Source organism: Notechis scutatus, chromosome 1 (genome assembly GCF_049901735.1).
Source record: "Notechis scutatus isolate UNSWTSFEM ecotype Mainland chromosome 1, rNotScu1.2, whole genome shotgun sequence".
NCBI lineage: Eukaryota > Metazoa > Chordata > Lepidosauria > Squamata > Elapidae > Notechis > Notechis scutatus.
Window position 1 is genome coordinate 69543258 of NC_142009.1, and position 27943 is coordinate 69571200.

The following is a 27943-nucleotide window of genomic DNA, read 5'->3' on the forward strand; positions in this document are numbered from 1 at the left end:
GTGGCAGCACACCAAAATCTTGATAAAGTTCAAGGTATGAAGAATTAAAATATGTATACTATATTAAACATAAAACATAAGCCAAAGATCCCCTGAAAACATGTTCTTTAGAGGCAGTGCAAGCCCATCCAGAGATTACCCTGGTTCTGATAGACAAACACAATGAACCTACAGCAAATACATCTTGCTTGGGTTCAACTTTTCAGCCTCCAAACACCAGGATAAGATGCTAAAAGCCGCATCAGAAAGTGATGTGATATTGGATATAATTAATTAAAATATGTATGATAAAATGTTATAGGAAGATATCTTAATGATAACATTTTATACATAACTTGTACAAATTTACAGAAAATTAATATAAACAACTGCCTGATTAGAATTTCTGACATTTGTGGAAAGGATGTGTATAATTCATTATAAAATATAGGTCCATCTGCCATCTGGTGGTTATATATAACATTGTCTTTGCTTTTAAGTAAGTTTGCTTATTTATGTTATCAAGATTGCAGTATTATATGCTCTTTTAATGCTTAAAAATACATAGATTTTCTTTGTATGGATAGAATGGGGAAGGTGAAAGAGTAGATAAAGCAAGTTCATATTATTTGAAAAGCAAATTAAGGAAAATTTAACTCCCTGTAATCTCACCCATCTCTTAGTTATAGTTAGTACTAGTTATATATCAAATTAATGTACAGATAATTATTTGCAGAATAAAATGCCCATATGTTGTGGTTAGCCAGCAGCAGGTGCAGATGGCTGAGGAGAGTGAGGACTCTGATGAAGGGCCAGGACCATCAGGGAGTGGACTGCTGCCTTCAGAGATTGTGGGGGCTGGCAGCAGTGATGAGGTTCCTGAGGAGCCTGTGCCAAGTGCACGTGCACGAAGGATTGCTCAGAGGAAAGAACAGTTACAGCAGCACAGGCAACTCGGGAGTAAGGCTGCAAGGTAACGGCCCCTCTCTCAAGAGGATAAAAGCCAGGTTTGGAAAAGCATTCTTTGCAGACAGCAAAGAAGCTCTGAAACTCAACTCGTGGACATCTTAGTTCGTGTTTGGAGAATCTTGTAAATTAGTTCTTATCTCTGGGTTTTTGGCAGCCTTGACAAACAACTTGGCAAGGCTCTTTCTTGTTGGAGCTAATTAGTGGAAAGCAGCCTTCAGAACAGAATTTGTTATTAAACCTTAAAAGGTGGAGGCTGCTGCCTTTGTCTGTATTTGTTCTTTGGGAACCCGGTTGGGTCAGACCACCATAGGCATGGTTTGCAAGAATGAATAAGAATATATTCCTAAGATAATTCAAAGAAATAAAAAATGCAGCAAAGACATAACCCCACTAACAATGTTAATGTAAACACTCTGTTATCCTAAACATCTTTAGCAGGGAGTAAGCCACACGGTGGCATTTACTTCTGAAAAGATTTGAAAAGCATGTATAAGATTATTTCATAAAATAGCCTCTGATTTAATGAGAGGCAATTAATATAATCATAAAAATATTGATACAGTGTTCCTGTATTTGCTTTACCATATTTTGCATAATGCAATCAAAACACACAGTGCTTAATACTTGCTGGGAGTACTACATGAGTTACACATGAATATTCAGGAATAGTACTGACTACATGAATGGAATGTAGGTAATTTGTGATGTAAGAGCTAATAAGGTTAGACATTGTGCAGTATGTGTGATGTAAGGACTGTTTTTGTTTAAAACGTATCTGTGCTGATGGATCAGTGTAATCACAGTAAATGCATGATAATTATTTATATAAAAGCTTATGTTTTTAAATAGGTGCTGTGTAATGATAAAGTAAGGAACACAAACCCTGACTGTGAACTTATAGGCTTAATGAACGAGAAGAGATGGAATATAAAAGGAGAAGGAAAACAAGATAGAGACTACTGGAGTGAAGCATAGATGGAGAACCCGTATTACAGATTTAGTCAAGTGACTATTTCAAAAAGGAGTGGATGACTGACTCAACTTTGAAATGTTTTACTAGGTTAGACTATTTGGTTCTTTTCCCAACAATAGAAACCCCATTATCTTTGGCAGCACACACAGACATACACACACACACAAAACAGGATAGGAGCCTAATGGTATCTAGTTGTTTGTTATAGACATTTTGTATTCAAAGATGAATGGCATCAAATGAATACTGTACTTAAATATGATAGCGGATACCATAGATATATCAGTTCAAGTAGTAGCTGGACATGTACTGAATAATATAAACATACTGAATAAATTAAAAGACATGCATTCAAATTGTGTTATTTTATTTTTTAAAAATGTTTATCACATTAAATTAAAAAGGAAAACAGAATATCAGGTAACCTGTATTATCTCGTGAGAAATATCAAATAAATCTAGTGGAATCAATTCCTGATCTTCATCAATTGTTTGTTTATGTCTGATCCTCCAGGAGCTGAGTTTCTTAAACAGTCCTAAAAAAGATGCAATTTTGCCTTTGTTTCTCTCTTTCTTAGCTTTATTGCAAGGTTTGTTTTTCAGAGTCTTATATTTCCCATGCTGTTTTTTACTTCTAAATAATGATTTTAAATTCCCATAGCTGCAAGTATTGATTAATTTTGTAGTTTCTGTTTTTGTTCTTTGCATTTTTCTTTCAATGTTCAGGAAAGCCATGAATCTGTCATTCAGTTTCTTGATGTTTGCTGTTAATTGAGGTAGTTTTTCTGAAAGTTCTAGTAGATTAACAAATTCAGTCATCCTTCAAAAAGCCTCTTGATAGTTACAGCTTTCAACTTCTAAGAACAGGAAAATATTATTAACTTTAATCAGTTAAAGCCTTAATTTTAGACATTGTTAAAACTTACTAACCTTGTTTGTTAATGAATTTGGCAGAGGTCCATGGATCAAGACATAGCATACACAAATACAGCGTCAGTGAAGTTCTTTGAAGAATGAGTAGTATTCCGTTTCTATGGAAGCAGATGACATCACTATTGGTTGAGTTACTTCATATGTCAGCTCAGAAATACAGATTGTGCATATAAGAATATTCATCAAAGACTATACCTGAATAATTCCACATTCAATTGGATATTTGCTGGTAGGATCTTACCTGATCAATAATCTTAGGTCTTTATTCTGGACTTTGTTTGTTTAGCATTTCTCTTTAACTGAATAAGGACAGCATCCTAAGATGTATAAAATCATGAAAATTTTCATGTCTTCAGCAAAGTTATGAAAACTGTACCAAGTAAAATCAGATCAAATCCATCACCTAAGCTATTCTTAGCCACTATCTGTGTAGGCTAGTTCGTATAATTTGCATTCTACATCTGTTCTTAGAACATAGATTTCAGAAATGCCTTTCTACACTGATGTCATACATGTTATAATAGTTGCTATACAAAAGCATGGTGAATGAAATAGTAATACAGACTCTCAACTGTAGCTGTTACAGCAAACTGTAGTCATACTGCAGTGTAAAGCATAGTGATATGTATCCTTTTTATATTTACAAAATTAAATTGTGTATTACAGTGAGTGCTTATTCATTGCTTGATGAAATACCAAGTGCTGCCATTATCTTTAAAAAGCTATATAGGCTGATCTTAATCTAGGCTGAGATGCCTTTCTGTGGGAGCCTCCATATCACTAAGATCATCTCCAAACTTATGGTAATGATGTATGGTGGGTGTGAATCATTCTTTTGTGCTTTAGGTTTTTTATCTCTTCCAGATTGAGGGTAAGTATTAGTTATATTACTCTTTAAAAAGAGTTTTCATTGTTCTTTAACATTTGTGCTTGGTTTTGTCTACCAATAATTTGTATGGTAAACAACCTGAAGAAATAGCTTTTATACTGGCTAACAATGAGCACAAACCTATGTGTTGAAAATAAAGGGAAGTAATAGTAATGGAAATATGCAAGAACCAAAGGGGGTGAAATATTCTTTTAAGCCCTGGGAAGCTAGATAATATTCAGAAGCAATTCAGACAAATGCCTTTCTGATTCACTGTGCTGTACTTCTCTATTTCTTAGAGTTCAATTGGGTTTGCAAGGTTCTATTGTTATATCCTCTCAATAAAATAATTGTATTAATAGTTCTAGCCTTTGGAGATGGTTTTCTGTTCTGGCCTTCTAGTAGAGCTGGCACCTACATAGCATCACCTAGACAACTAAATGTTAATAACCAGTGTCAATGGATTTTAAGAGCCTTCCTGTCATGTGATTATAGACCCATACATCTCACAGCAGTGACTCTGGAGAGTGTATACAATTTAAAGTACAGGGTATAATTCATAATGCCCTGATTAAAACCATACCCCTCCCTCCCAAGGCAGAGCATTCCTGCTAAGGGAAATATTTATTCTTGAATACCAATATTTTGATTTCAAAATGTAAAAATAAATTTAATACAATAGTGAAAAATCGTTGAAAAGATACATTAAAATGACAAGATCAAACCACATTTTTATAAAAACATCTTTTTAATAAATTAATGGATTCAAGTTTATAATAGACATGAGAATGTAACAAAAGTCAACATCTGCTATTTCATACAAATACTATGCATTACAGTAAACCTATTTTTAGTTTACAAAAATGTGTTGGTGAAAACTATCTTAAACCACCTAAAAGTGAACATCAGTTGTTAACAGAGTTGTATTGCATGTAATCAAGAACCTCACCATTTTTTATAATGAACCCAGTTTACTAGTGTAGTCTGACATTTGTTAGCAATTAATTTTTAACTTCTTAAATATGAATGGCATCTTAAAAATGGCTTTAATAAGACAAAACATCAAACAACTACAGTATTCTCTTTGATAAGAAACAAAATAGAAATTGGGCAGATCAGAGAACCCAAAATGTATTTCTTCTACCCGTTTTTCTTTTAAGGTTGAGATATCCAGTATTATAGGTAGAAAGTGTTTTAGCTTTAATGCACACTATGGCTACTGGGAGAAATGCATTCCCTGCTGAGTAGTAATGCTGGTGAAATATACCTTCAACTGTTGCTAGTTAGGAAAGTAGATTTTGGCAGGTTGCTTTGTTCAAGGAATCAAGTGTAGAATTGATATAGCACACGTGATAAGTTATAGGACTGCCATCATTCCCTAAGATTGTAGCAGCTTCAGAATTCAGCTGTTTGTGGACATAAAGTCATTATAAAATGCCACAAAATGTATAATAGAAAAATCCAGTAAAATCAGAACATATAACCATGTTATTAAATAATTGCTTTTACTTAGTATGCCATGTATTTCCTTGCATTCCTTACATGCCATTGTCATGGATGACTATACAGACATAAAATGTCAAATTATTCTGTAATTAATAATAAAGCCAGTTATGTTATAGAATCTATTATGGAGATTCCATCAACTCTGCATGGGTAAAATTTCATGGCACTGGTAAGTAATGTCAAAAAATATGTGCATCATCCTTCCTTGAAAGGAGTGGATAAATTTATATCTATCAGTATATGAATGTTTGTTAACATATCAACTTCCTTAATAGATGGAGACCCATACTACTCTTTCCCATATCAGTTGAAAAACCAAATTATCTCATTGTCAGTTTACAGAGAAACACTCTATGCTTATGATTTTAAAAGTGTATTCTCAGAAACCCAATTTAGATGATTGCTTTAAAAACATGGGATTTAAACATTAAATTTGAAATTAACCAATAAGTTACTCTGGTTAAATCATAAAAATGACTAGTAAGAATGTATTTGCTTATTAAAAGGACTGGCTACAATATGTAATGTTTTTAATATCCATTATATATATAACTTTCAATAGGATGATGTTACATACCTGAGTATTGTTTGCAATAGCAAATGTATCCACAAAGGAGCATAAAATGTTGTTATTAGAAGAATTTGTATTCTTCACTAATGCAAGCCTTGAAAGCCTTGGTTTAAACACAACTTCCAAGTATTTGGAAGAGTTTTAAAACCACATATATAAAAATCTGAACCCAATTTCAATTAGATGCCAGTACTATTTTTAATTCTATCCCAACGAAATCATGTCAGCAATAGAACACATTAAATAGAAGATATTCCTCTAATATTTTTGCAAATGATTTTTTTGTAGTTCACACAGTATATATTGCTATTTAATGGCACAAAAATGTCTATAACTTATTCATCTAAAACACTCATTGCTTCGGCAAAAAAACACAGTGAACTGGATAAAGCATTTGGTTTGCTTGAATCTGAGAATTGAAAAAGGCAATTAAAACTGTCACTTCTCTTGGAGTTTCTGAACTGGAATTCTATTTAACAACACTTTACATCTGTTGGATAATCCACATTTTTAGTTTCCAAAGGACCTATTGTTTACCAAGTTCTAAATTAACTCATCCACAAGTTTATATGAATCTGTAATTTATCTGTTTTATCTGCATCTTATAACTTCAGATTTTAAATGATATGTGAAACAGGCACTATTATCTGAAAAAATCAGAATGATTTTTCATATCTGCAAATCAGATAAAAGCATGAGGCAATTGAAATAAAATGACTGCAATTTATCACCCCAAAGAATGCACTTGTATTTGTAGTAAAATATAAATTTGCTCATTGTAAATTGAAAAAAATTGACATAGAAGTCACATTTTAGGAACATTTCTGCTAAATAGTAGGGCTACTTCCTTTCTTTCTTAGACAAAATTCTTTATATTGATAATTCTGTACCCTGTTTACACATAGTATTCACTAGTTCCTTGTACACCAATAAGAGTTGGAAGAGACATACTCTAACCTATTCTATTCCAAGGCAGTAGCAAGGAACACTGACCATTACTATACTTCCACTGATGCTGAATTTATTCATTTTCTTTTAATGGCTGATATCCCTCAGGGATTTGTAACAGCAGCACACAATACTGTAAACAGTTTAACTTCTGCTCAATTAGTCCAAGTCATTTGATTAGATTAAAATGAAGATTCCATTTGAGTTCTTCTCGAGTTCTTTCCATTTCATCAAGACACTTTTTTCACTACATATAAAATCCTGAGCAGAACACCATGGGTTTGAATTAGTTCTCTAATTGCAAACCAAAGACACCATCAAATGTCTATTTATTGTATAAGGGAAGTCAGTTATTGACAAAGCTTCCAAAATTACAGTACTTTGGACTAAACCTATATTTTAGTATGATGGCCAGTTCTTGCCCCTGATGCTGAACTTGACAGAGAAGTTGATGTTGCAGCATCTTCTGCTTCTTCTAGGACTTCCTGAAGCTCTTGGCTTACACTAGACTGAAGGGCAGCAGGTGTAAGCCATTCTTTTGGTAGACAACTCTGGAGAAAAGGAATACAGGAACTGAAATAGGCAAGACGATTCACCCAACGAGGAATCTCTCTTCCACAGAGAATCTAGATGGAATTAACAAGTTAATCATTAAGTACGGTATATGTGGGCTCCTATCTGAAATCAATAATTTCTCTTTCAATTGAAATAATTCAAATATACAGTTATAGCACAAAGTAAATTTCTACTAATATTGCCTGCCAGGCTGATAATATAAGTTATAAATCTAATTTTCAGGCAGAAGTAACTGACAATTCTGAACTTGCATGTATACTGTGCATCTATTTTTTCCAATAAAGACTAATTAGAACATAAGTACAATGAAACATCACTTATATGTATGGAAGGTAATGTGGGTCATGTCATAATAATATCCAAATGCCACAAATAGTGATGTATTGACACCACTTCAGCAATATCTGAATTACATTAGATGTGCTAGACTTGTCTGTTATTTTAAAGTGATGCCTATATGGAAATTTGGTCGTCTGCATCCACGAATCTGGGAAATGGAGGTCCATTAATGAAAGTTGCAGTAATACTAATAGAAATAGTACAATAAACATTATATAGGAGCAGGGGTGAGATTCAAAAATTTTAACAGCATCTATACAAATTAAACTTGCCTCTGATAAAGCTGAAGAAAAGTGATTGCAGTTTTTGTGCATTAAGTGATAAGCATTTCCCTTAAATTCTTTTCCAAGTTCTTCTATAATTTTTTCTATATCTTCCTCCATGAAGTCAGTACTTCCAAGAACAACAGCTTCTCTGAAATAAAAGACTGAAAATTAAAAGATTCTTGCAATTTAGGCAAGAGTTTTTCATTTCCATTCTCTTTTGAGAACACAGATAACACTTCTGGAAACCAGCCTTCATTTAAAACATACTAACTTTGAACTTCATGTTCAATGAATATTTCACAATATTGCTTTTTTAGAGTTATACTTTTTTATATAAAGGCACATCAGCTTACTTGTGTAGGCTTATTTTTTATCTAACAATCATGGGAAGAGCTTTTTAATACGACAGCACAACAAATACACTGCTCAAAAAAATAAAGGGAACACTTTTGAATGCTGGCGGTGCTGTCACTCTAGTGGTAGCATGAGAGGGAGTCTACAACCCACACAAGTGGCTCAGGTAGTGCAGCTCATCCAGGATGGCACATCAATGCGAGCTGTGGCAAGACGGTTTGATGTGTCTGTCAGTGTAGTGTCCAGAGCATGGAGGCGCTACCAGGAGACAGGCCAGTACATCAGGAGACGTGGAGGAGGCTGTAGGAGGGCAACAACCCAGCATCAGGACCGCTACCTCTGCCTTTGTGCAAGGAGGGACAGGAGGAGCACTGCCAGAGTCCTGCAAAATGACCTCCAGCGGGCCACAAATGTGCATGTGGCTGCTCAAACAGTCAGAAACAGACTCCATGAGGGTGGTATGACGGCCCAACGTCCACAGGTGGGGGTTGTGCTTACAGCCCAACACCGTGCAGGACGTTTGGCATTTGCCAGAGAACACCAAGATTGGCAAATTTGCCACTGGCGCCCTGTGCTCTTCACAGATGAAAGCAGGTTCACACTGAGCACACGTGACAGACGTGACAGGGTCTGGAGACGTTGTGGAGAACGTTCTGCTGCCTGCAACATCCTCCAGCATGACCGGTTTGGCAGTGGGTCAGTAATGGTGTGGGGTGGCATTTCTTTAGGGGGCTGCACAGCCCTCCATGTGCTCGCCAGAAGTAGCCTGACTGCCATTACGTACCGAGATGAGATCTTCAGACCCCTTGTGAGACCATATGCTGGTGCGGTTGGCCCTGGGTTCCTCCTAATGCACGACAATGCTAGACCTCATGTGGGTGGAGTGTGTCAGCAGTTCCTGCAAGACGAAGGCATTGATGCTATGGACTGGCCCGCCCATTCCCCAGACCTGAATCCAATTGAGCACATCTGGGACATCATGTCTCGCTCCATCCACCAACGCCACGTTGCACCACAGACTGTCCAGGAGTTGGGGGATGCTTTAGTCCAGGTGTGGGAGGAGATCCCTCAGGAGACCATCCGCCACCTCATCAGGAGCATGCCCAGGCATTGTAGGGAGATCATACAGGCACGTGGAGGCCACACACACTACTGAGCCTCATTTTGACTTGTTTTAAGGACATTACATCAAAGTTGGATCAGCCTGTAGTGTTTTTTTCCACTTTGAGTGTAATTCCAAATCCAGACCTCCATGGGTTGCTAAATTTGATTCCCATTGATAATTTTTATGTGATTTTGTTGTCAGCACATTCAACTATGTAATGAACAAAATATTTAATAACAATATTTCATTCATTCAGATCTAGGATGTCTTATTTTTGTGTTCCCTTTATTTTTTTGAGCAGTGTATATTACTATTATAAACAAGGATTAAAATTTTATTAATAGGAGAGTTTCGTTTTGATCATACAGTTTCAAATTTACAAGTTGCAGTCAATAAATATATGGAAACTGTTTAAATAAATTTCAGAACACACTAACGAAAATTGCTTACTTGAATTTAAATGTTTCCCCTAATTCAGATGCATTTCCTGGTAAAATTTCAAATATTCCAGAAAAAGGATATGGATGACCACCATAAGCAAATTCTGAAAGACAAATTCAAGATATTATCCTTGTTAGTAATAGCTGACTTCTCTATACAAATAATTTTCCAGGCATGCTTAAAACTGATATACTATCATATCGAAAATATTGCTACAAAATCTAGACAAACCTTAAGACTTGGTACTTATAATATAAAGATTTATATTTGAGTTGGGAGTATTAGGTTGAAAGATTGTAAGGTAAATGCTATTTATGCCAAGTAAATCTCCCTCTGAGGGAGATAGGTGGTTAAGAAAGATGAACTATTAACAAACAAATGAAGTATGAAACCATGGGAAAAAAATCCCAGAATTATTGCAGTTTTGGCTGTGGTAAAATGTGCCTCACTTTCCTGATCAGATGAACATATTTCAGATGCTTGGCCACCTATTCACATTTATGACTAGTTGCTAAAGTACTCTGTGATCTGATTTCCTATTTACAATCTTCTCTGCTAATCTCTCCAGAAATATCAGTGAGGAAGCAGATAATGAAGTTCGTAAGCAGAATGGATGTTGGATTTGTCTGTTCTGCTACCATTTCTGTCCCACTGGAGAAAATGCTAGCAAACACCAGTATTCTGAGCCTTCCAGTTTTCACCAGATTTGAGGTCCAGTCCTCTAATGTGCCAAGAAATTTCCCCTCTGAACACCACTGTTCTCATGATCATTCAGAAGGCCCCAAATTGTCCTAAAAATGACAGGAATGGAGCCTGTTTAAGGATGAGGTGAGGTAGCCTTAGTAGTCAGCAACTGCAGAACAATGGAAAGCAATAGTAATTAGACTTATATACCGCTTCTTAGTGCTTTACACCACTCTAAGCGGATTACAGAGTCAACATATTGCCCCAACAATCTGGGTCCTCATTTTACCAACCTCGGATGGATGGAAGGCTGAGTCAACCTTGAACTGGTCACAAATGCCTGGCAATGGGCAGTTAGTCTGCAATACTGAAGTCTAACCACTGTGCCACCATGGCTCTTTTTCTCTCTCTCTTACATGGAAAGATAAGTCAACCTGAGCATGGTGGGGCATGGAGTGAGCCCAAGCCTCCCAGACATGGTGGGGTGGAGAAAAGGCCCAGATCTCTTGGCTATGGTGGGAAACCTGGGTTCTCTCCCTGCCCCACCATGCTCAGGAGGCCCAAGTCTTCTGGCATTTCACTTAACATATCCAACTGGGAAAGCTAGATTGTGATAAATTTAAATTTAAAAACTGCCAATCTCTTCCTACACACACAAAAAGTTCCATTTTAATCCTTTTAGTAAAAAATATATAAGGCACATAGATACATACCTCTACCATATATCTCAATTCCTGAGTGAAATACTCCAATTCCAAGGGAGGAAGTGTATTCATTCATCCAGTACTAGAAAAGAACATGGGAAATGTAGCTAAATGTAAATTTACATTCCACATGCCAAGGCTATCTCTGAGGGGGAAGACCATTTTAATTAATTTTTCCTGAAATGTTCAAAACATTATTGAGCATTAAGACAGTCATAGATAGACCACAGTCTAATTTAACTAGGCGCTAGGAAGCTTAATAATCCACTGCTTATTTGTTTGCTATATCAAAGAACAATCAGACAACTAAATCCAAGCAACTTTTCTCACCCATTAAAAAATACCTTTTACAGCTACAGAAAAGAACAGCTTTTACTGGACAAAAAAGACTGAAACTGATTTTGAATGTGGATCTGAAAGTGGATTTAAAAATACTGATTACAAAAGTAATATGGAAAAAGATGCCATATTGTAAATACAAATGAAACTCGTGAATGAGGGCAAATGAAATTGGCTATAGTCTTAATAATGAAAGGTGATATACAAATAATAAATAAGAATGACTTGGATATCTTATCTTGGATGTACAAAATATACATGTTAAACTAGTGAAGGATTTTCTGAAAGGAGACAGAGAAAATGATAAATCAACTTGAAAGAATATGGATTTTTTATCAAGATTAAAGTATATATGTTGTTGTTTCTGGTAGCTCAAGAGACATAAGTCAAATAATCAAATCCCAAAATCAGAATTATATTTTCCTTAGTTTGTTGCAAAGTCCAAATGTTAACTTCATTAACAACTCATTGCTGTCTCTTACAATACAAGATGTTTTTTTCATTCCATACCTCACCCCATTTTCTATAAATTCATTTTTAAATCTTTTGCTCTCCTTATCAATCAGCACAGATCCAATAAAATAAAAATTAACAAAAATACTTAATAACATATGTGGCCTCTTTTTCCATTAGCCTACATTTCCTTCATCCTTCACATATCTGTAATGTCATTACAAAAAAGAAATTAAAAACTATTAAAAAAATAACAAAGTAATCACCTGTTTTTTAGATATCAAAAACTAATCTATTACTTCATTAGATATTTTCAAAAGAAATACTATCCAAATAACCATCACTATCACAAAAAGTAAGTCATTATTTAACCATATTGAGATATACATTTTTCCTTTTTCTTCCCAACCATCCTTAAGTCCTATGCTTAGGCTTGGAACACCTAAAACATTGTACTTTTTACTGTTTAGGCAACTAGGTCACATAATAATAGAGATATGATGAAGTACATTCATGCTAGATTTTGGGATATCCAGTAAGAATAACTGGCAATAGGTTCTAGGCATTATTGATGAATTTACAAAAATATGTAATGGCCACTCAGAAATCTATTAAAAATGTAAAATCTATCTGATCTGAAAATCAGGTGTAACAGAAGGTCTAAGATTAAGTGCTTTATAAAAGAAATATGAAATGAATGTGAAAACATATCAATTATTTCTAACTTTGACTACAAAAGCAATCTTGTCAAAAAAAAGTATATTCCAACTGTTGTTACAAAGTGGTTATTCCAACAATAACAAAATGAAAACAAATGTATATATAAGTAGCTCTTGGTTTACGACAGCAATCGAGACCAGAATGTCCTTCGCTCAGCAACACAGTCATAACACGCTAGATCACATGATTGCAACCCTTAGCAATGGCAATTCTGGTAATCCCAGTTTTCATTGTTAAGAGAATCCCCAGGGGTTATTAATAAGCAAAACCATCATATTGTCGCCATTGGTTAACATCTGCTGGTTTCCCCATTGGCTTTGCTTGACTGACAAGACACTGCATCAGATGGAATTGTGAGGACTGGTTGTAAGTCCTTCTTGTTAAGCACTATTGAACATTCACTGAGCCAATGATGTAAATCAAGGGCTCACTGTATTTCATTACAATGATCTGAATTCTCAGGTGGATTATTATTGGCAGAAATCAGAATGCAGCTGTATAAGCATTATTACAACTCACATGTTGACTTTGCAATGAAGGTAAGAAGCCTTAGGCGTATTTAAGACTAGCAGAGAGACTATGAAATTAGACATCTACTGTTCAATGTCTTGCGGGTTTTAGACATGGACATGTTTAAACAAGCTGTTTGCAATGTCAACACAAAATAACAATTAACATAAAATACATTCTAGTAATTTTATTATATCTCTTATAAATATATAGAACACACTCAGAAGGTTCAATTATTGTTCAAAGGTTTGAAGAGTGACATTAGCAAGAACATCTTATTTTATGAAATTAAAGATAGGCAAGGCATATAGATCCAGACATCCTGTTTTTGTTGGTGTTGCATTTCCCCACTTCACCCCCAAAATACTTTCTAGCTTGGTTTTCATAAATCTCATCTTATTCCCAGAATTATTGCAGTCAACATCTTGTCAATATAGCTGCTGAAATCTTAACATCAATATTTAACAGAGAAATGGGGTAATAACTTGGACACTAGGTGAGATCCTTATCAGCCCTCAAAATTCTATTGATAAAAATCTTTATAATAAGGAAGCTGGCAGAGCTTTACTTTCATAAATTATCCGAAATAACTTCAGAAGTATAAGAGCTACTTTCTTGTTCAATTTTTTATACCTCTCATCCAGATTTCTTTGTGTCACCAGCGTCACATAAATGCTGTAATGTTGAGCATATAGCCAGCTCTTCTGGTTCTATATCTAAAACTTCTGAAAGATTTATTATATCTGAATAAATATCTATCTGACTAGCTGTAAGGACATGTATAGAATATATAGTTTTATAGAATTCAAAATGATGAAAATTAGTCTCATAGCTGGTATAACATGTCCCTGAAAAATCTCTTACTAAACTCTTATTTACTTTGTGTTTCAAATGAGAAACTAACATTCTCCAGGTTTCCCTCCTCATTCCAATATGTTCATTTTGTTTGTTTTAAACCATAGTCTGTATCCGTCATATAATTCATCTTTTCTATTTTGTGATTCAATACATTTTTGATCCAGAAGCATAATTGATTTAAAGGTATCTCAAACTATCCCCATATTATTTGAACTGCAATTGGTTTGAATAGATATAGATATATAGATATATTTTACTGTTCCATAAACTGCAATTCTTCCAACAAAGAATTCATAGAATCATAGGGCTGGAAGGGTCATTGGAGGCCTTCTAGTCCAAGCCCCTGCCCAAGACAGGAGTTGTTTATACCAGGGGTCGCTAACCTTTTAGACCTCAGGGACCACCAAACTCATAATTTTAGATTCCAGGGACCACTAACCGGTTCTGTGAGCGTGGCCTAATTTGTGGGTGTGACTTGGTGGTCATGTGACTGGCTGGGCATGGCTTGTATGTAAATATTATAAATATTTATATAAATATTGAATTTTTTATAAAAAAGAGCAACTTTTACCCAAAAACAGGCAAAGCAGGCAGATTGAGTTGCTCACAGAATAACAGATTCATTCAGAGATCTATCTATCTGCCATTGGCTAGCTCACTCTGTCACATAAAATTTGCTTGCAAGCAAACTCATAAAATTTGCTAACAAGCAAACTCACAAAATTAATTCACAACACAACATGCATATAAATATTGAATTTTTTATTTTAAAAAAGAGCAACTTTTACCCCAAATCAGGCAAAGCAGGCAGACTGAGTTGCTCACAGAATCATTCAATGATCTATCTATCTGCCATCGGCTAGCTCAGTCTCTCAAATTTGCTTGCCATGAGTCTGCACTGAATTTGCTTGCAAGCAAACCTTCAGTCAGTCCAAAGGGAGGTTCAGCTGTGCTGAGCCGAAGATCTAAAGACTAGCTAGAAAGCAAGAAATCAAACCATTTCCTGCTTCCTAGCTAATCTAAATCTCCTGGCACAGCAGAACAGATGATGGTCGGAAAAAGGAAAAATAGCAATTTAGCAGGCAAGTTTACCGGGTAAGGAGTGGGTGGGGAGGGTTCCCACGGGCCATGTGGGCTGAGCAGCCTTGTGTTTCTGCACAGCCTGGATTAATTGCTTTGTGGGGGTGCTCTGGGGGTGAGATTTCTCTGCAGTCCACCAAAATTTTCTCATGGCCCACCAGTTGCGACCACTGGTTTATACCATACCAGAAAAATGGTTGCCCAATCTTTTCTTGAAAACCTCCAAGATAGAGCACCTCAACTCCAGGAGGCAAGCTGTTTCACTGATTGTTCTCACTGTCAGGAAATTCCTCCTTATTTTAAGGCTGACTCTCCCTTTGATGAGTTGCACCCATTGGTTTTTGTCCTGTCTTCAGGTGCTATGGTGACTTTGCTCTCTTTGCTCTCTTTGACCGATGGTCTCTTTCCGATGACAGCGCTTCTAGTATTGGAAGATTACTATCATGTCTCTCCTGAGCCTTTTCTTCATTAAGCTAAACACACCTAGTTGTCTTAGCCATTCACTATATGATTTAACTTGTATACCCCTTATCATCTTTGCTGCTCTTCTGTGCTGCTCTGCCCCAGAACCTTTTCTATATCGTGGTGACCAGAACTGGATGCAGTGTTTCAGTGTTGCCTCACTCATGCAGTATAAAATATTACTATCAGCTTTGGAAGCCATATTCCATACTGCCACATAGCCTGAGAAAGTGGGAGGGGGGTGATTTCAATTCAGTAGCTCAAAGTAGACAAAATAAAATTCTTTCGGGTCATGTGATGACGGCCAAAGGGAGATGGATTTGTAGTTTGGGAAATTGTGGGAAGCCCAAAAACTTTTAGATTTGAGATTTGACAGATGTGCCAGGTGATATTCTAATAAAGGTACTTTTGAGATATGTTTGTCTTGGAGTTACTGATTGAAATGGAGGTTTGCTGGAACGCTGACAATTACTTCCCATGATCTTGATGTATTAGTATAAAAATGCAGGTAGTCCTCATTTACCAACCACAACTGGCACTGGTAACTCTATCCCAAAGCAATGTGGTCATAAAGTGAAATATGTGACCATGCCCAACTTACACCATCAGTTCTGGTTGCAGTCATGAAGCAAATCATTCAAGCAAATCACCCATTATGTCACATAACTGACATCTGCAACTTCCCCACAAGTTTCCCCACTGGTTTGCTTGTCATAGGCCAGCTGTAAAGATTACAAATGGCAATCACGTGATTGAGGGATGCTAGGACCATTGTAAATGCATGCTGGTTACCAAATACTTGAATTCTGATCATGTGATTGCAAGGACACTGCAAATGAATGCTGTATGACTGGTCAGTAAGCAAGGACTACCAGTACTATATGCCACTAACTCGGATAAGTTTATCAAAAGTCCATAACATTACTATGGATGTGTGATTAGAAATTCAAACTGAATCAACATTGCATATTTCAACTATATTAACCATCAAAAATATTTAAAAAAATATTTACTCTTTAACATATCCAGGAGGTGTGCTTAAAAAACAGAAAAGTGTAGCCTCTTGGAATTAAACTTTCATATCTCCATCAAATTAAATTTCTGGATGGATGTACAGAGAACATCATGATTTGGGGGAATCATTTTCTTTTTTCAAATTTTATTCTAGTGCAAAACTAATATAAAAGTCTGTGTGGCTACTATCATCTGCTTTACCTATGGTGTAAAGAGATTAGCAAAACAACTGTATAATACTTGTACATCAGATTTATTTTTTGTCTGAACCAATTAACCACTAACATTTATCCATACGATCTGAAAATTTCCACATTTGGCTACTAAAATTATATAATGATCTCTAAAACCTTTTGTTCAATAATAAAACTAGAAAGTGTTTTTAATATAATTTCCATTTCAATCTATAAAACATCTGCCTTCATTCAGGTGCTTGTAGTTCTACAGTTAGGACAGTAACAGAGACTGCCCACCATGGGTGTAACTTGTGACAGCTGTATGTAAGTCAGTCACATGACCAACACAATATCATAATCTGTTTTGTGGCAGTCATGAAGTGACTACTTTAGTCATAAAGCAAAACCATGGTTTGGTATAGGTCAGTTTTGCCAAAACCCAGCAGTAAATGCTGGGTGTTGGCAAAATTGTTATAAAATGCAGTCAAGGGACCACAGGAAGCTGTAAATGGCTGTAAATGTGGCCTGGCTGCCAAGCACTCAAGGTGTGATCACATGACTTCAGTCTCCCCAAATGCTGGAACTTCGAACAGTCACTAAGCAACCAGACATAAGTTGAGGACTAACCTTTCAGTCCTTTAATGTTCCATGACACAAATTTTATCTATTTGTAATTTCAATTTATAAGGCCAACTCCCTTGCCAATGACTCTAGATGGCTTATGAGAGATTAACAATAGTTACTGTAATAACAATAAACATTATAAAAGAATGAGTGTGAGGAGAAAACAAACTCAATTACCTCCCCATTAGCAGATTCATCTACCATCCCAGTCTATGCAAAGAGTCAACCTTTTTTTAAGGAAAAGCATGGTCAGAACCATATGTGATTTTTAAAAAAATCCCTACTTGTATTATTTATTAGAGAGGCAATTGGACTAAATCTTATGTCGAGTTTGGATTAGACATAATCAAAAATTCAAATAATTGAGCCTTCTTAGCACATCCATTTATATAATTAATTCAATATAATTAAGTTCATTATTTCAAAAATACACTTATCAAAAACTAGCTTAGAAAAATGTAATACAAATAAAAATAAATAAATTAAATGTATTAAAAATAAAAAATATGTAACAAAACTATCATATTCAAGACAAAACTGCTCATCAAAAACCCTAAATAAAAATTTAAAAGGCATGACACTGTGACCAAGGAGTCATGTCTTCTCTGTCATGATGTCTGGCTTATAAAATAATCTTCCCCCTGAGATCCAGAGGTCTCTGCCCTCTTGGTTTTTCAGAAAGTCGTGAAGATCTACCTTTTCCTCTATTCGCTGGACATAGATGTTAGATGAACCAGAGATATTTGAGGTTTACGCCCGAGTGTCTGTTATATAATGTCTCAGCTATTGTATTATTATTTTAATTCTCCCTGGTTTATGCGACTTTTTTATTTTTATGTTTATTTTGAATTGTTTTTAGCTACCCAGACTTCATACATAAGATAGGCAGCCATATACAGTTTCTAAATACCAATAAAAATAAAATAAAATAAAATATCAGAAGATTTAGAAACCTGTATCTTGAATCAAGAAGAAGCTGTTTGAATAGATTTTGCCTAGGGTATCTGAAATATGACACTTTGTTGTTATATCTCAAGCAGTTAAAGCTGCAATTTGCTGTCTGCTTCAAACTTGTTTTTTTGTTCTTTTAACTGCTGCTTGATCTTGCTCTATTTTCTCTTGATTTTATTAAACTTATGAGCAGATTTTGAGAAAAATAACTTTGTGATAATCCTAAAATTAGTTACTTTCTAAGGAATAATATCAGATGAAATTTCAAAGCTACCTGTGAATTTCCCAGCTGAATTGGGTATCGGCAAGAGTTGCCACAAAGTGGGAGAGAATAAATAGTTTCTGGCTTGAAGCCTTACTCCATAACGTAGTCCAATTACAGCCTCCCCAGAAGCCAAAGCTGAGATGGTGGCTGTGTTGTAGTAGAAGGGAGAGCCTGCTTCTTAAACTGGAGGCATTCTATCTTCCTAAATATAAAAGAAATTGCAAAAGCAATTTAATTAAATGTTCAGCTTACTAGCTTTCTTCAAGCACAGTCTACAAACTTTAATTCTACACCTGTCAGGGAAAGAGAAATAAACTGCATCTTAACACATTGCCATTTTAGTGCTCCATTTTAAAAGGAGAAGGGAACATTAAAGATCTAATATGGAGAGTATATTCAACTAATAAATGGAAACAGTTTGTCACATATGTTTAAAATTAATTAATGCAAGGTATGATAGAAAACTGTACCTCTTTATTCCTATAAGTTTTGAATTGGGGAATAAATATAGAATAAGGATTGTATCATTGGAAACATTTATATGATCTTTCTTTTAGCGTATAGTTCAAAATTGTGACAGTGCTGAATGAAGGCACATGACAGCTGGTTGAAGTTCATTAGTTGAAGTGCCCCTATAGTCATACAATCAAAATTTGGGCGCTTTGCATGTGCCCGCCCCTATCACTGTGAGATGGCTGCAACTCACCACAACTGTGAACCAGAAGGCCTTGACTGGGTAGACCCACTGACACTCGGAAATTTATTACATGCCAGAAGGCCTCAGCCAGTTAGGTCTAGTGGCACGCACACCTTCTCCCTCTCCATCTACCACTTTGCTGGCTGACTTTATGTTCCTTGGCCAGCTTTGAAAAAGATTGCTTCTGTGGGTTTGAGGAAAATTATCTTCACTCGCTTTCTAGTTGAGCCTTACATTGGCTAGGTGTGCCTTTCGGCAGCTGCAGAGAAAGGGAAAGCAAAGTAGACTCAGGCATGGCCAGTGGTGGTGTAGGTCAAGTTCTTGGAATGGTGGGAGGGGGAGAAGGCCAGGCTTCTTGGCATGGCGGCGGGAGGAAGGAGACCTGTGTGCTGCCAGAGGCCATCTGGCCCATGGCAGTTTTTCACATGCCAGTGGGTGCTGGGCCTTCCAAGGCATTCTCCATCCTGAGGTATCTCTGCACAGTCACTTAATATCCTGTCAGGTAGCGTTAACAACTGCCATGGGAAGAGTTGGGATTGTGGTCATTGAGCAAGGCAATCAGTTACTATAATGACTTACAACCAAAATTCTGGGCTCAATTGTGATTGTAAGTCGAGGACGACTTGTGGTTTTTCTTTTTGGGAGGTGTGGGGGAAGATTGCAATAATTATGTTGTAAAAATGACAAAGATCACAGTAACTAAAGCACCCAAGCATAGTACCATTATATGCTGTCCCCCCGCCCCCATTTTGGGATTTCCTTTTATCTTTTTTGCTCCTGATTTTTCAGGAACAGCCGATAGTCAGCAGAAGTGGCCTGCAGTAGAGCACTCTAACCACTGCACCATCAAGGAAGAATCTACCTTTCATTTTAATCATGGTTTTGAATGAAAATGTCAATTTTTAAGGGGTTCCAGAATTCCTCATGATGTGACCAGTTGAAGCTGTTTTCTTTTGTTTTAGGCACCAGGACTTAAGTCTTGGAAGAACTGGGCCCTTTGTTCCTTGAATTTGAAATCCATATTGTTTTAGAATATGTAAAGTTATTTCTTTTAGTAGGACAATATAAGGTTATCATACTTCTAAGTGATCTGTTGTTTGATTGGCTTTCTCTAAACAGCCAGGGAGGTCTTTAAATTTTGTCTTTCAAAATTTTATTGTCAAGCCCACTGTAGAATAATTTGTATAAAGTTATTTTATGTTTCTGGGACTCTTAAAGACACAAGCTGCAGTGACACCTTTGTAATCAAGTCTGACCTAAGCAAAATCCTTTATTTCCTCTGTCAGAAAATTTAGTTACATTTGTAGTGGCTGGCAATTCATGAAGTTTTGATTATCCTCTTCTGCATGAGAAAATAACCTCTCACTGGCTTTTTTCTCACATCATTTCCTTATATTTCACTATAGCCAAATCCAACATAACTAGAAGAGATATTATCCAGCAGTTTCCCTCTGCTTTCAGTCCTTTTGGTTGTTTTGACTTGCAAAGTGGTTCTGTTTACACTCAACTTCCATTTAATTATTTGCCCTGCCCTCTGGATGGTCCTTTTTAAGAAATCTGCTGCTGAACCTTTTTATTTGATTCTTCATCCTTCATCATTGCAATCTGCCAGTTCAACCAGCAATCAGTTCCAGATCTTTTTTCCAGAAAGATGTCTCAAAGGGAAAGTCATATTTGTTTTGAGTTTCACGCCTTTTGGCCCCAAAACAACTTATCCAATAACTGCATCTATTTAGATAGCAAGCCAGACTAATGGCTTAATCAGATCCCTGGATTTTCCTGTGTTCCACAGCAAACTAATGAGCTGTCACTTGTCGGTAAATGTAGCTTACCATGTCATTGTACAAGGCATAAAGGCTTTTTCCACCTGGAACTACCTGAGAAGGAAGCTATAAACAAACAAAAAACATCTGTATTCCTATAATTAGTTTTATCTGACTACTAGTTTGCACGACATGCTAAATTATTTTTTTCAATTTTAGTTCAGTGAGTTTATGGAAACCTAATGCTGTCGTTGTAACCTACGGTTTACAGCTCCTCATTATGAGTGAATTCAGCTTGTGTTTCCTCATTAAGTCATTGAGTCAGCTGCTTGCCTTGATGATTTTTTCTCTTCCCAATGATGGCAGAATATGACTGCTTCATCCTGGCACAGTCTATTCCAGTGTTTTTCAACCTCTTCAACTTTTAAGACATATAAACTTCAGTCCCCAGGATTTCCCACTGGGAGTTTTAAGTTCAGACTTTTTAAAGTTGCCAAGGTTGAGAAACACTTATCTATTCAATCATTTGTTTAAAGTATAAAACCTTATGGTGTACATTGACATACTAACATTATACTAGCTATGCTTCACTTCTAATCAAAGGTCATTTACCAGGGAACAACATTTATGTATATTAACTACTATGAAATACATAAGATTTGGATATTTTTACATATTTTAAATACATGAATTTTGTGAAAATGATTTATGAATTTTGCTTATTAATGTATATTTATAAGTTATTATTTGTAAATAATACATTTTGTTGTAAATAGTATTGTATTGCCTTTGTTCCTCAAATACTCCATGCTGATTGAAATAGCAAACTATATGTCACATAAAATGTTTTACATTTAGAAAAAGTATTGCTGCTATATATATATTAAGAGCAGAAACCATATATATATGGTTAATATATATAGCAATATAACAATATATACATATATATATGAGTGTATGTATATGTGTGTGTATATATATATATGTATATATGTGTTTGTGTATGTGTGTGTATATATATATGTGTGTATATTTTGTGTTTGTGTATATTTGTGTGTGTGTGTGTGTGTGTGTATAAATTTAAATCTGAAACCACTGTAAAAGTCTAACTCACAGACGAACACTATACAAAAGCCTGATGATGGCAGATGAGATTCTGCTGAAACGTTGCTAACTTTAAAAGCACCACTACTATGACGTGGAAAAATACCGAACAAAGCTACAACTTTAAAAGCACCACTACTATGACGTGGGAAAATACCGAACAAAGCTGAATGCCATACATGTAAGTAGAATATATATATATATATATATATATATATATATATATATATATATATAGAGAGAGAGAGAGAGAGAGAGAGAGAGAGAGAGAGAGAGAGGGAAAGAAAGAAAGAAAGAAAGAAAGAAAGAAAGAAAGAAAGAAAGAAAGAAAGAAAGAAAGAAAGAAAGAAAGAAAGAAAGAAAGAAAGAAAGAAAGAAAGAAAGAAAGAGAAAGAGCGCATTATTAAAGATTTAGTACAGTTTGGAAAATACCAATAATTTTCTGCTTATTTACTTTACTTGTTTTAATTTCCAATAAACAAATAACACTGAAATTTGCATTTGAAACAATCCCTCTCAGATCTCCCATTATTGTAAGAAGTCATTGTAAAAATTATTCAAAAGCCCAATATTATATACTGAATTATAATTAAAGTTATACATTACATATGTAAGGATATTGAAGAACTATTCATAAAGAATACTTATAGGCAGAAAAAAATATTTTTTCTTTCTCATGGTCTCCCCCATTCTTTATTCTATTTTTTTTGTGCCTGATGCCAAAAAACTGAAGCAGGATCACAAATGGTTAATATTTGGATGACAGCCTCTTGGATACTTCCAGAGCTTTTGGCTACAGTAGGAAGTAGAAAAACAGTCTGGAAGAATATAGTGGCAAACCCTTCTATACTGTTTCTATCAAAACAACGTGGATGTGCCTGTGTAATAACTGGGAGTTGAACTTGACTCAAGGGAGACTACCTTTTCTTCAGAAAGGGACTTGTTTTTATTACTCTCAAAGTACAACATTATGAATAAATAATAAGCAATGCAAACATGTTCCTGGGATGTCAGTTACTTTATAATAATTATATGCATATCTCACATTTCAAGATCATAGAATTATCAGGCCAAATAATCGCACAACTATACTGTACTGTACTATACTATACCTACACTACACACTACACATTATATTATGGATTTTAAAAAATGTACTGTTTCATTCTACATTATGGGAATAACAATTACAAAAATGAGTAATAATATAAGTTTATAATTAAGGTATATATAAAGAATCCTCCAGGAATTATTGAATTATATTTTGGAGAGTAGCATTCTTACATCTATGTGCAAATTCCCAAGAGTTATGAATGAGCAAATATGTAATCTTATGTGCTAAATAATTTTGGCAAACTATGAAAATTATTGTCTTCCTTCCAACAGACCCTCGAGGAATTAAATTCCTTTTAGATTGCATACTACCATGCACATTTCTACTGGTAGTAAAAACCATATGGTTGTGCTTTGCAAGAGATATGCTATGAGAAAGAGCTTCTGTAAGATTCAAACTGTCACTACATTTGTGTCACTCAAAAAATGTATGTAGATCATAAGATTGATATTCCTTACAAGTACATGGTTATATAGTTGTAGCAACAAGGCTGTTTCAATAAACAGGTATTCAAATTTGTGAATTTTCTGTTGTGAATTTCATAAATGTTGTGAATTTTCTGTTGTTAAAATCAAAATTATGGGGAGAAAATATGTAGTCATTATTATGCTTCACCCTCCATATATGTTTTTAACTAGTATAGAGAAACCCTTTCTGCTCTTCTCTCAAAAACATGTAATTTATGTCACAACAGTTTCTGACATAAAATATTGAAACATGTCCACAATAATTAAGAAGAGGAAGAGGAGAATTAAGATCCATCGTTAGCATCATAGTGGTGGGAATCTAATTCCTGGGTCTTTCTGGTTAAATTCCAATATTTTATTCTCTATATCAAACATACTTTGCAGATGGTTGACAATCACCACTGTGACAATCAAATACAGAAAGATTACTGTTGAACTTGATCTGCAATTATAACATTACATTTGGCTTTGCTCACACACACACACACACACCACCCTTTACATTAGAAAGCCATGTCCATAGCAGCTAATATAGCTGCTTTAATTTACAGAACAAAGAAAACCTTGAAACAGTCCACCGAGACCCCAGGCAATGTTCAATTCATGAAGAGGGTTGGAGAGAAAAACACACACTCTTCTTCACTATACTGATACTTAGTTTTTTTTAAAAATGCTAATTTGATCTAACAACAGGGAACTGGATTATAGCCTTATTTTATTACAACCCATTATGGACAAACATTGATATTTTTGTCCAGTTAAGTCTGGTTTCCTTCTGGTTTATCAGATTGGATTAATTTGCAAGTTAACCAACTCAAGTAAACAAACAGGATTTGTTTTTGCTGAAATGCTATACTACAAGTCTAGGATTTACAGCTGTTCACTACTAACTTGCTATTAGGCAGTTAAAAGATAAGATACCAACAGTCCCCAAGCTCACAATGTTGCAACCTCTTGATAACGCTGCTTGACTGTTGCCAAAGACATAGAATATAAAGACCAGATGTATGACCTTGTCAAGTGTGTAGCTATTATTTTCCACCATCTTTTAATAATTCATGCTACTGTAGACCACTGTTTATTAACCTTGGCAACTTCAACTGTCATGCTGCCTGAGGAATTCTGGGAATTGAAGTCCCTCCTACTTCAAGCTGTCAAGGTTGAGAAATACTTCTGTAAACTATAAGTATTTTTATAAATGCTTGCAACAAAAATGCATAAAAGTACAGCTTGTCCTTACAGCTTACAGCTAGTCCCTGCCATTTTTCACACTTAAAACCGTTGCAGAATCCCCATGGTCATGTCATCAAACTTAAAACACTTGGTAAGTGGCATATATTTATGAGTTGCAGTGTCCCAGGGTCATATGATCACCTTTTGCAACCTTATGACAAGCAAAGTCAATGGGGAAGTCAGATTCACTTAACAACCGTGTTACTAACATAGCAGTGATTCACTTAACAACTAGGGCAAGAATGGTTGAAAAATGGGGCTTTCTTAACAATAGAAATGGTGGACTCAATTGTGCTTGTAAGTTGAGGACTACCAATATACATTCATTCAAAACCTTCTGTAAATTCTGTATGAGTAGAATACATTAGTAACTTAAAAGATTACATAACTTTTATTAGAAGCAACAAAGTACCAGACATTTTTAAATTTTACATACCAAAATAAATGGATGTTTATATTTTTGTTCTTCATGATTTATTTAGAACTATTTCTTTAATTTTCCTATATTTTGTACATATTATTCCCTATTTTCCAAAGAATTCAAGTGATTCCCATCCTGTAATATACCCATGACAATTTTAACACAGATTTTCTATTCCTAGCTCAACATTCTGACTCATTTCTAATGGCTGCCTGCTTGTAAGATTGGTTTTGATATTTGCTAAAACCTTGATTTTTTCTAAGCTCTAGAACCACCAACCAGAGCAAAATACAACTAAGCAGGCCAGGTGAGCAGACATGCATTAAGGATATGATAAAGATATATTATGCTAGGGAACAGGATACATGGTTAGAGAAGCAAACTCCCAAGCCCTTTAACACACAATTGCAACTAGATTTATCATAGCTCAAAATCTATGTTCATTCCACCCTTTATTGCATTATATTGTTTTTTTTTTCTGTTGGAAAACAGTATGCAACACTAAGAAAAAAATAAATGAGATTTGAGATAAGAAACCTCTGACTTACTTATGGTCCACCAAATAAATTGCAAAACTTTAGTCTTAAGTGAGGCTAAATTGCAAAACTTTAGCCTTAAGTCTTATTCTTATTAGACAAGAGTAAAATATCTCACAAATTTTCCCTGCATATATAGGAAGCCAGGACTATAATTTAGAAACGTAATTTAGAAACATTAAAGTCATGTTATTAGACAAGAGCTAACCTGCTCAAAAAGATATTTTCCACCACGAAATATATTTTGATCTTTTTTATTACTCTCCATCTTTTGATTCTTTCCAAGGGCAAAAAAAAAAAAAAAAGGGGGGGGGTGAGGAACCAAGTCTGTAATGGTGTGATCTTTTAAGGCTTTCCCACTGTAAACGATTTAAAGACTGTTGTCCCAGCTAACTCATTATGAAAACAATTGTTTTTTAGATATATCCGGGGAAGGAGGGGGGTTACAGAAGTTAATTTAGTAAAGTACACCTACTGGTTGAGCACCTGAGTGAATCCAGCACCGGGCAGGAGAAAAGTGAAATCAGACACACCTGTTGCTAGGACTTTCCAGCTCCTGCTAATCCCACCGAGCCCATTCCTTGCTTCCAAACTATTATAGCATCTTTCAGTCAGGCTAAACTATTGGAAAATTGAGGGTGGATCGGCGGGCGGGGAGAGAAGCAGGGAGAATATCTGTACTGCACTGGCAAGAACTTCTGAAAGCGGAAGAAGCCGCCCGTCATTAACTTCAACAACGAGAAACGAAGCCGAAATTCGCCAGGGCTTGGATGGAGGGTGGGAAGGAAGGAAACACGAAAACGGAAGACTCGCTGTTTCGAACCGCTGAGAGAAAGCCAGGTATCCTCGGCGGAAGGTTAAAGAAAAAAGAAGAAAAGGCCCGGAAGACGCGCCCGGGTTAAAGGTGGGAAGCGTCTCCTTACCCGCTGCTCGGGCGGAGGAGCCCTCGACTGCCCGGTCACTCACCATATCGTAGACGTTGAGGACTACCAACTGGTTCGCCATCCTTTCTCTTTTCAAACGCGGGCCCCCCCTCAGGCAGAGGGCGGCGGCGGCCTCAGGACGCTCGCGGGCGGATGCCGCCTTCTCGCCCTGCCTCTTGCGGAGGAGTGTGAGGAGGTGGAAGAGGCCGCCAGCCGCATGGAGCCGCCTCAGTGCGGGGAAGGGGAAGCCGGGGCTGCACTCCCAGGAATCGCGCTCGCTCCAAGCGAGGCAGAGAGAGAGAGAGAGAGAGAGATAAGCGAGCCACGAGCGGGGCCTGGCCAGCACGACTCCGCCTCTCCGCTTCTCTCTGGGACTTGGCTGGTCCGAACCGACCGGCCTGTCCAGGTGAGAGATCGTGGCAGTAAACCTTCCTCGAGGATTAGCTGTGTGGTCCTCTTCCACCTCGGTCCCAGCGTTGCCAGAGAAGCTCTCAAGCCAGCCGCACCTTCCACTTTGGGGGCAAATGGACGCCAAACTACAATTCCCAGCATACACTACAACAGGAACCCAAGCCCCAGTATGGCGTGTACCTCCATAGGTGAAATACGAATTCTACTATCCGCATTCTACTTTGTCAGAGGAAAAGGCTTGGAATGTTTAAGGGTTCGCTGCAACTTGAACTGTTCTCAGTGAAATAAATATAATGCTGCTCTGTAATCCCATACTGCACAGATATGTAAGGATCACGATTGATGACTAGCTCAAGATTTCAACCTTACCACCACTTGTTATGTCGCTAACTAGGTAACCTGAGGTGGTGCTTACGAGACTAGATAATAGATAACTCTTGAGAAAGAATATTTTGCCAGAAAAGATTTCATATTTTTCATTGGCTGAGACTTCCAAAGAGCTAATCAGGTACAAAGGCTTAGAATTATAAAGGATTCAAAAACCTGGAGTGAATTCACAATTCTTGTGCAAAATAAAGTCCTAAATACCTAAATACCGAAAACCTTT

At 36.1% G+C, this 27943-nt stretch overlaps 1 protein-coding gene across 3 annotated transcripts; it reads right to left on the bottom strand.

Moving 5' to 3' along the window:
• Positions 1–4450: 4450 nt before the first annotated feature.
• Positions 4451–27920, bottom strand: DESI2 (desumoylating isopeptidase 2). 3 transcript variants are annotated; one of them, XM_026669393.2, is made up of 5 exons: positions 26536–27920; positions 11225–11297; positions 9837–9930; positions 7934–8075; positions 4451–7372 (listed from the first exon to the last, which is right to left on the bottom strand). In XM_026669393.2, exons 2-5 carry the CDS (start codon positions 11289–11291, stop codon positions 7139–7141), a joined length of 537 nt encoding a protein of 178 aa, XP_026525178.1. In that variant the 5' UTR covers positions 11292–11297; positions 26536–27920; the 3' UTR covers positions 4451–7138. The 3 variants fall into 3 exon arrangements, with proteins under 3 accessions (XP_026525178.1, XP_087823211.1, XP_087823219.1); XM_087967085.1 differs by having other exon boundaries at positions 26969–27919; XM_087967093.1 differs by having other exon boundaries at positions 26926–27919.
• Between the last annotated feature and the right edge of the window lie 23 nt (positions 27921–27943).

What these genes read in the sequence shown, in the direction of transcription:
- DESI2 (XM_087967085.1), bottom strand. Translation starts at nt 27,007, where the DNA reads ATGGCGAACCAGTTGGTAGTCCTCAACGTCTACGATATG. An exon ending in AATTGAGATATATGGTAGAG is followed by an intron (nt 9,931 to 11,224) that starts GTATGTATCTAT and finishes TTTGTCTTTCAG; the next exon opens with AATTTGCTTATGGTGGTCAT. An exon ending in GGGGAAACATTTAAATTCAA is followed by an intron (nt 8,076 to 9,836) that starts GTAAGCAATTTT and finishes CTTTTATTTCAG; the next exon opens with AGAAGCTGTTGTTCTTGGAA.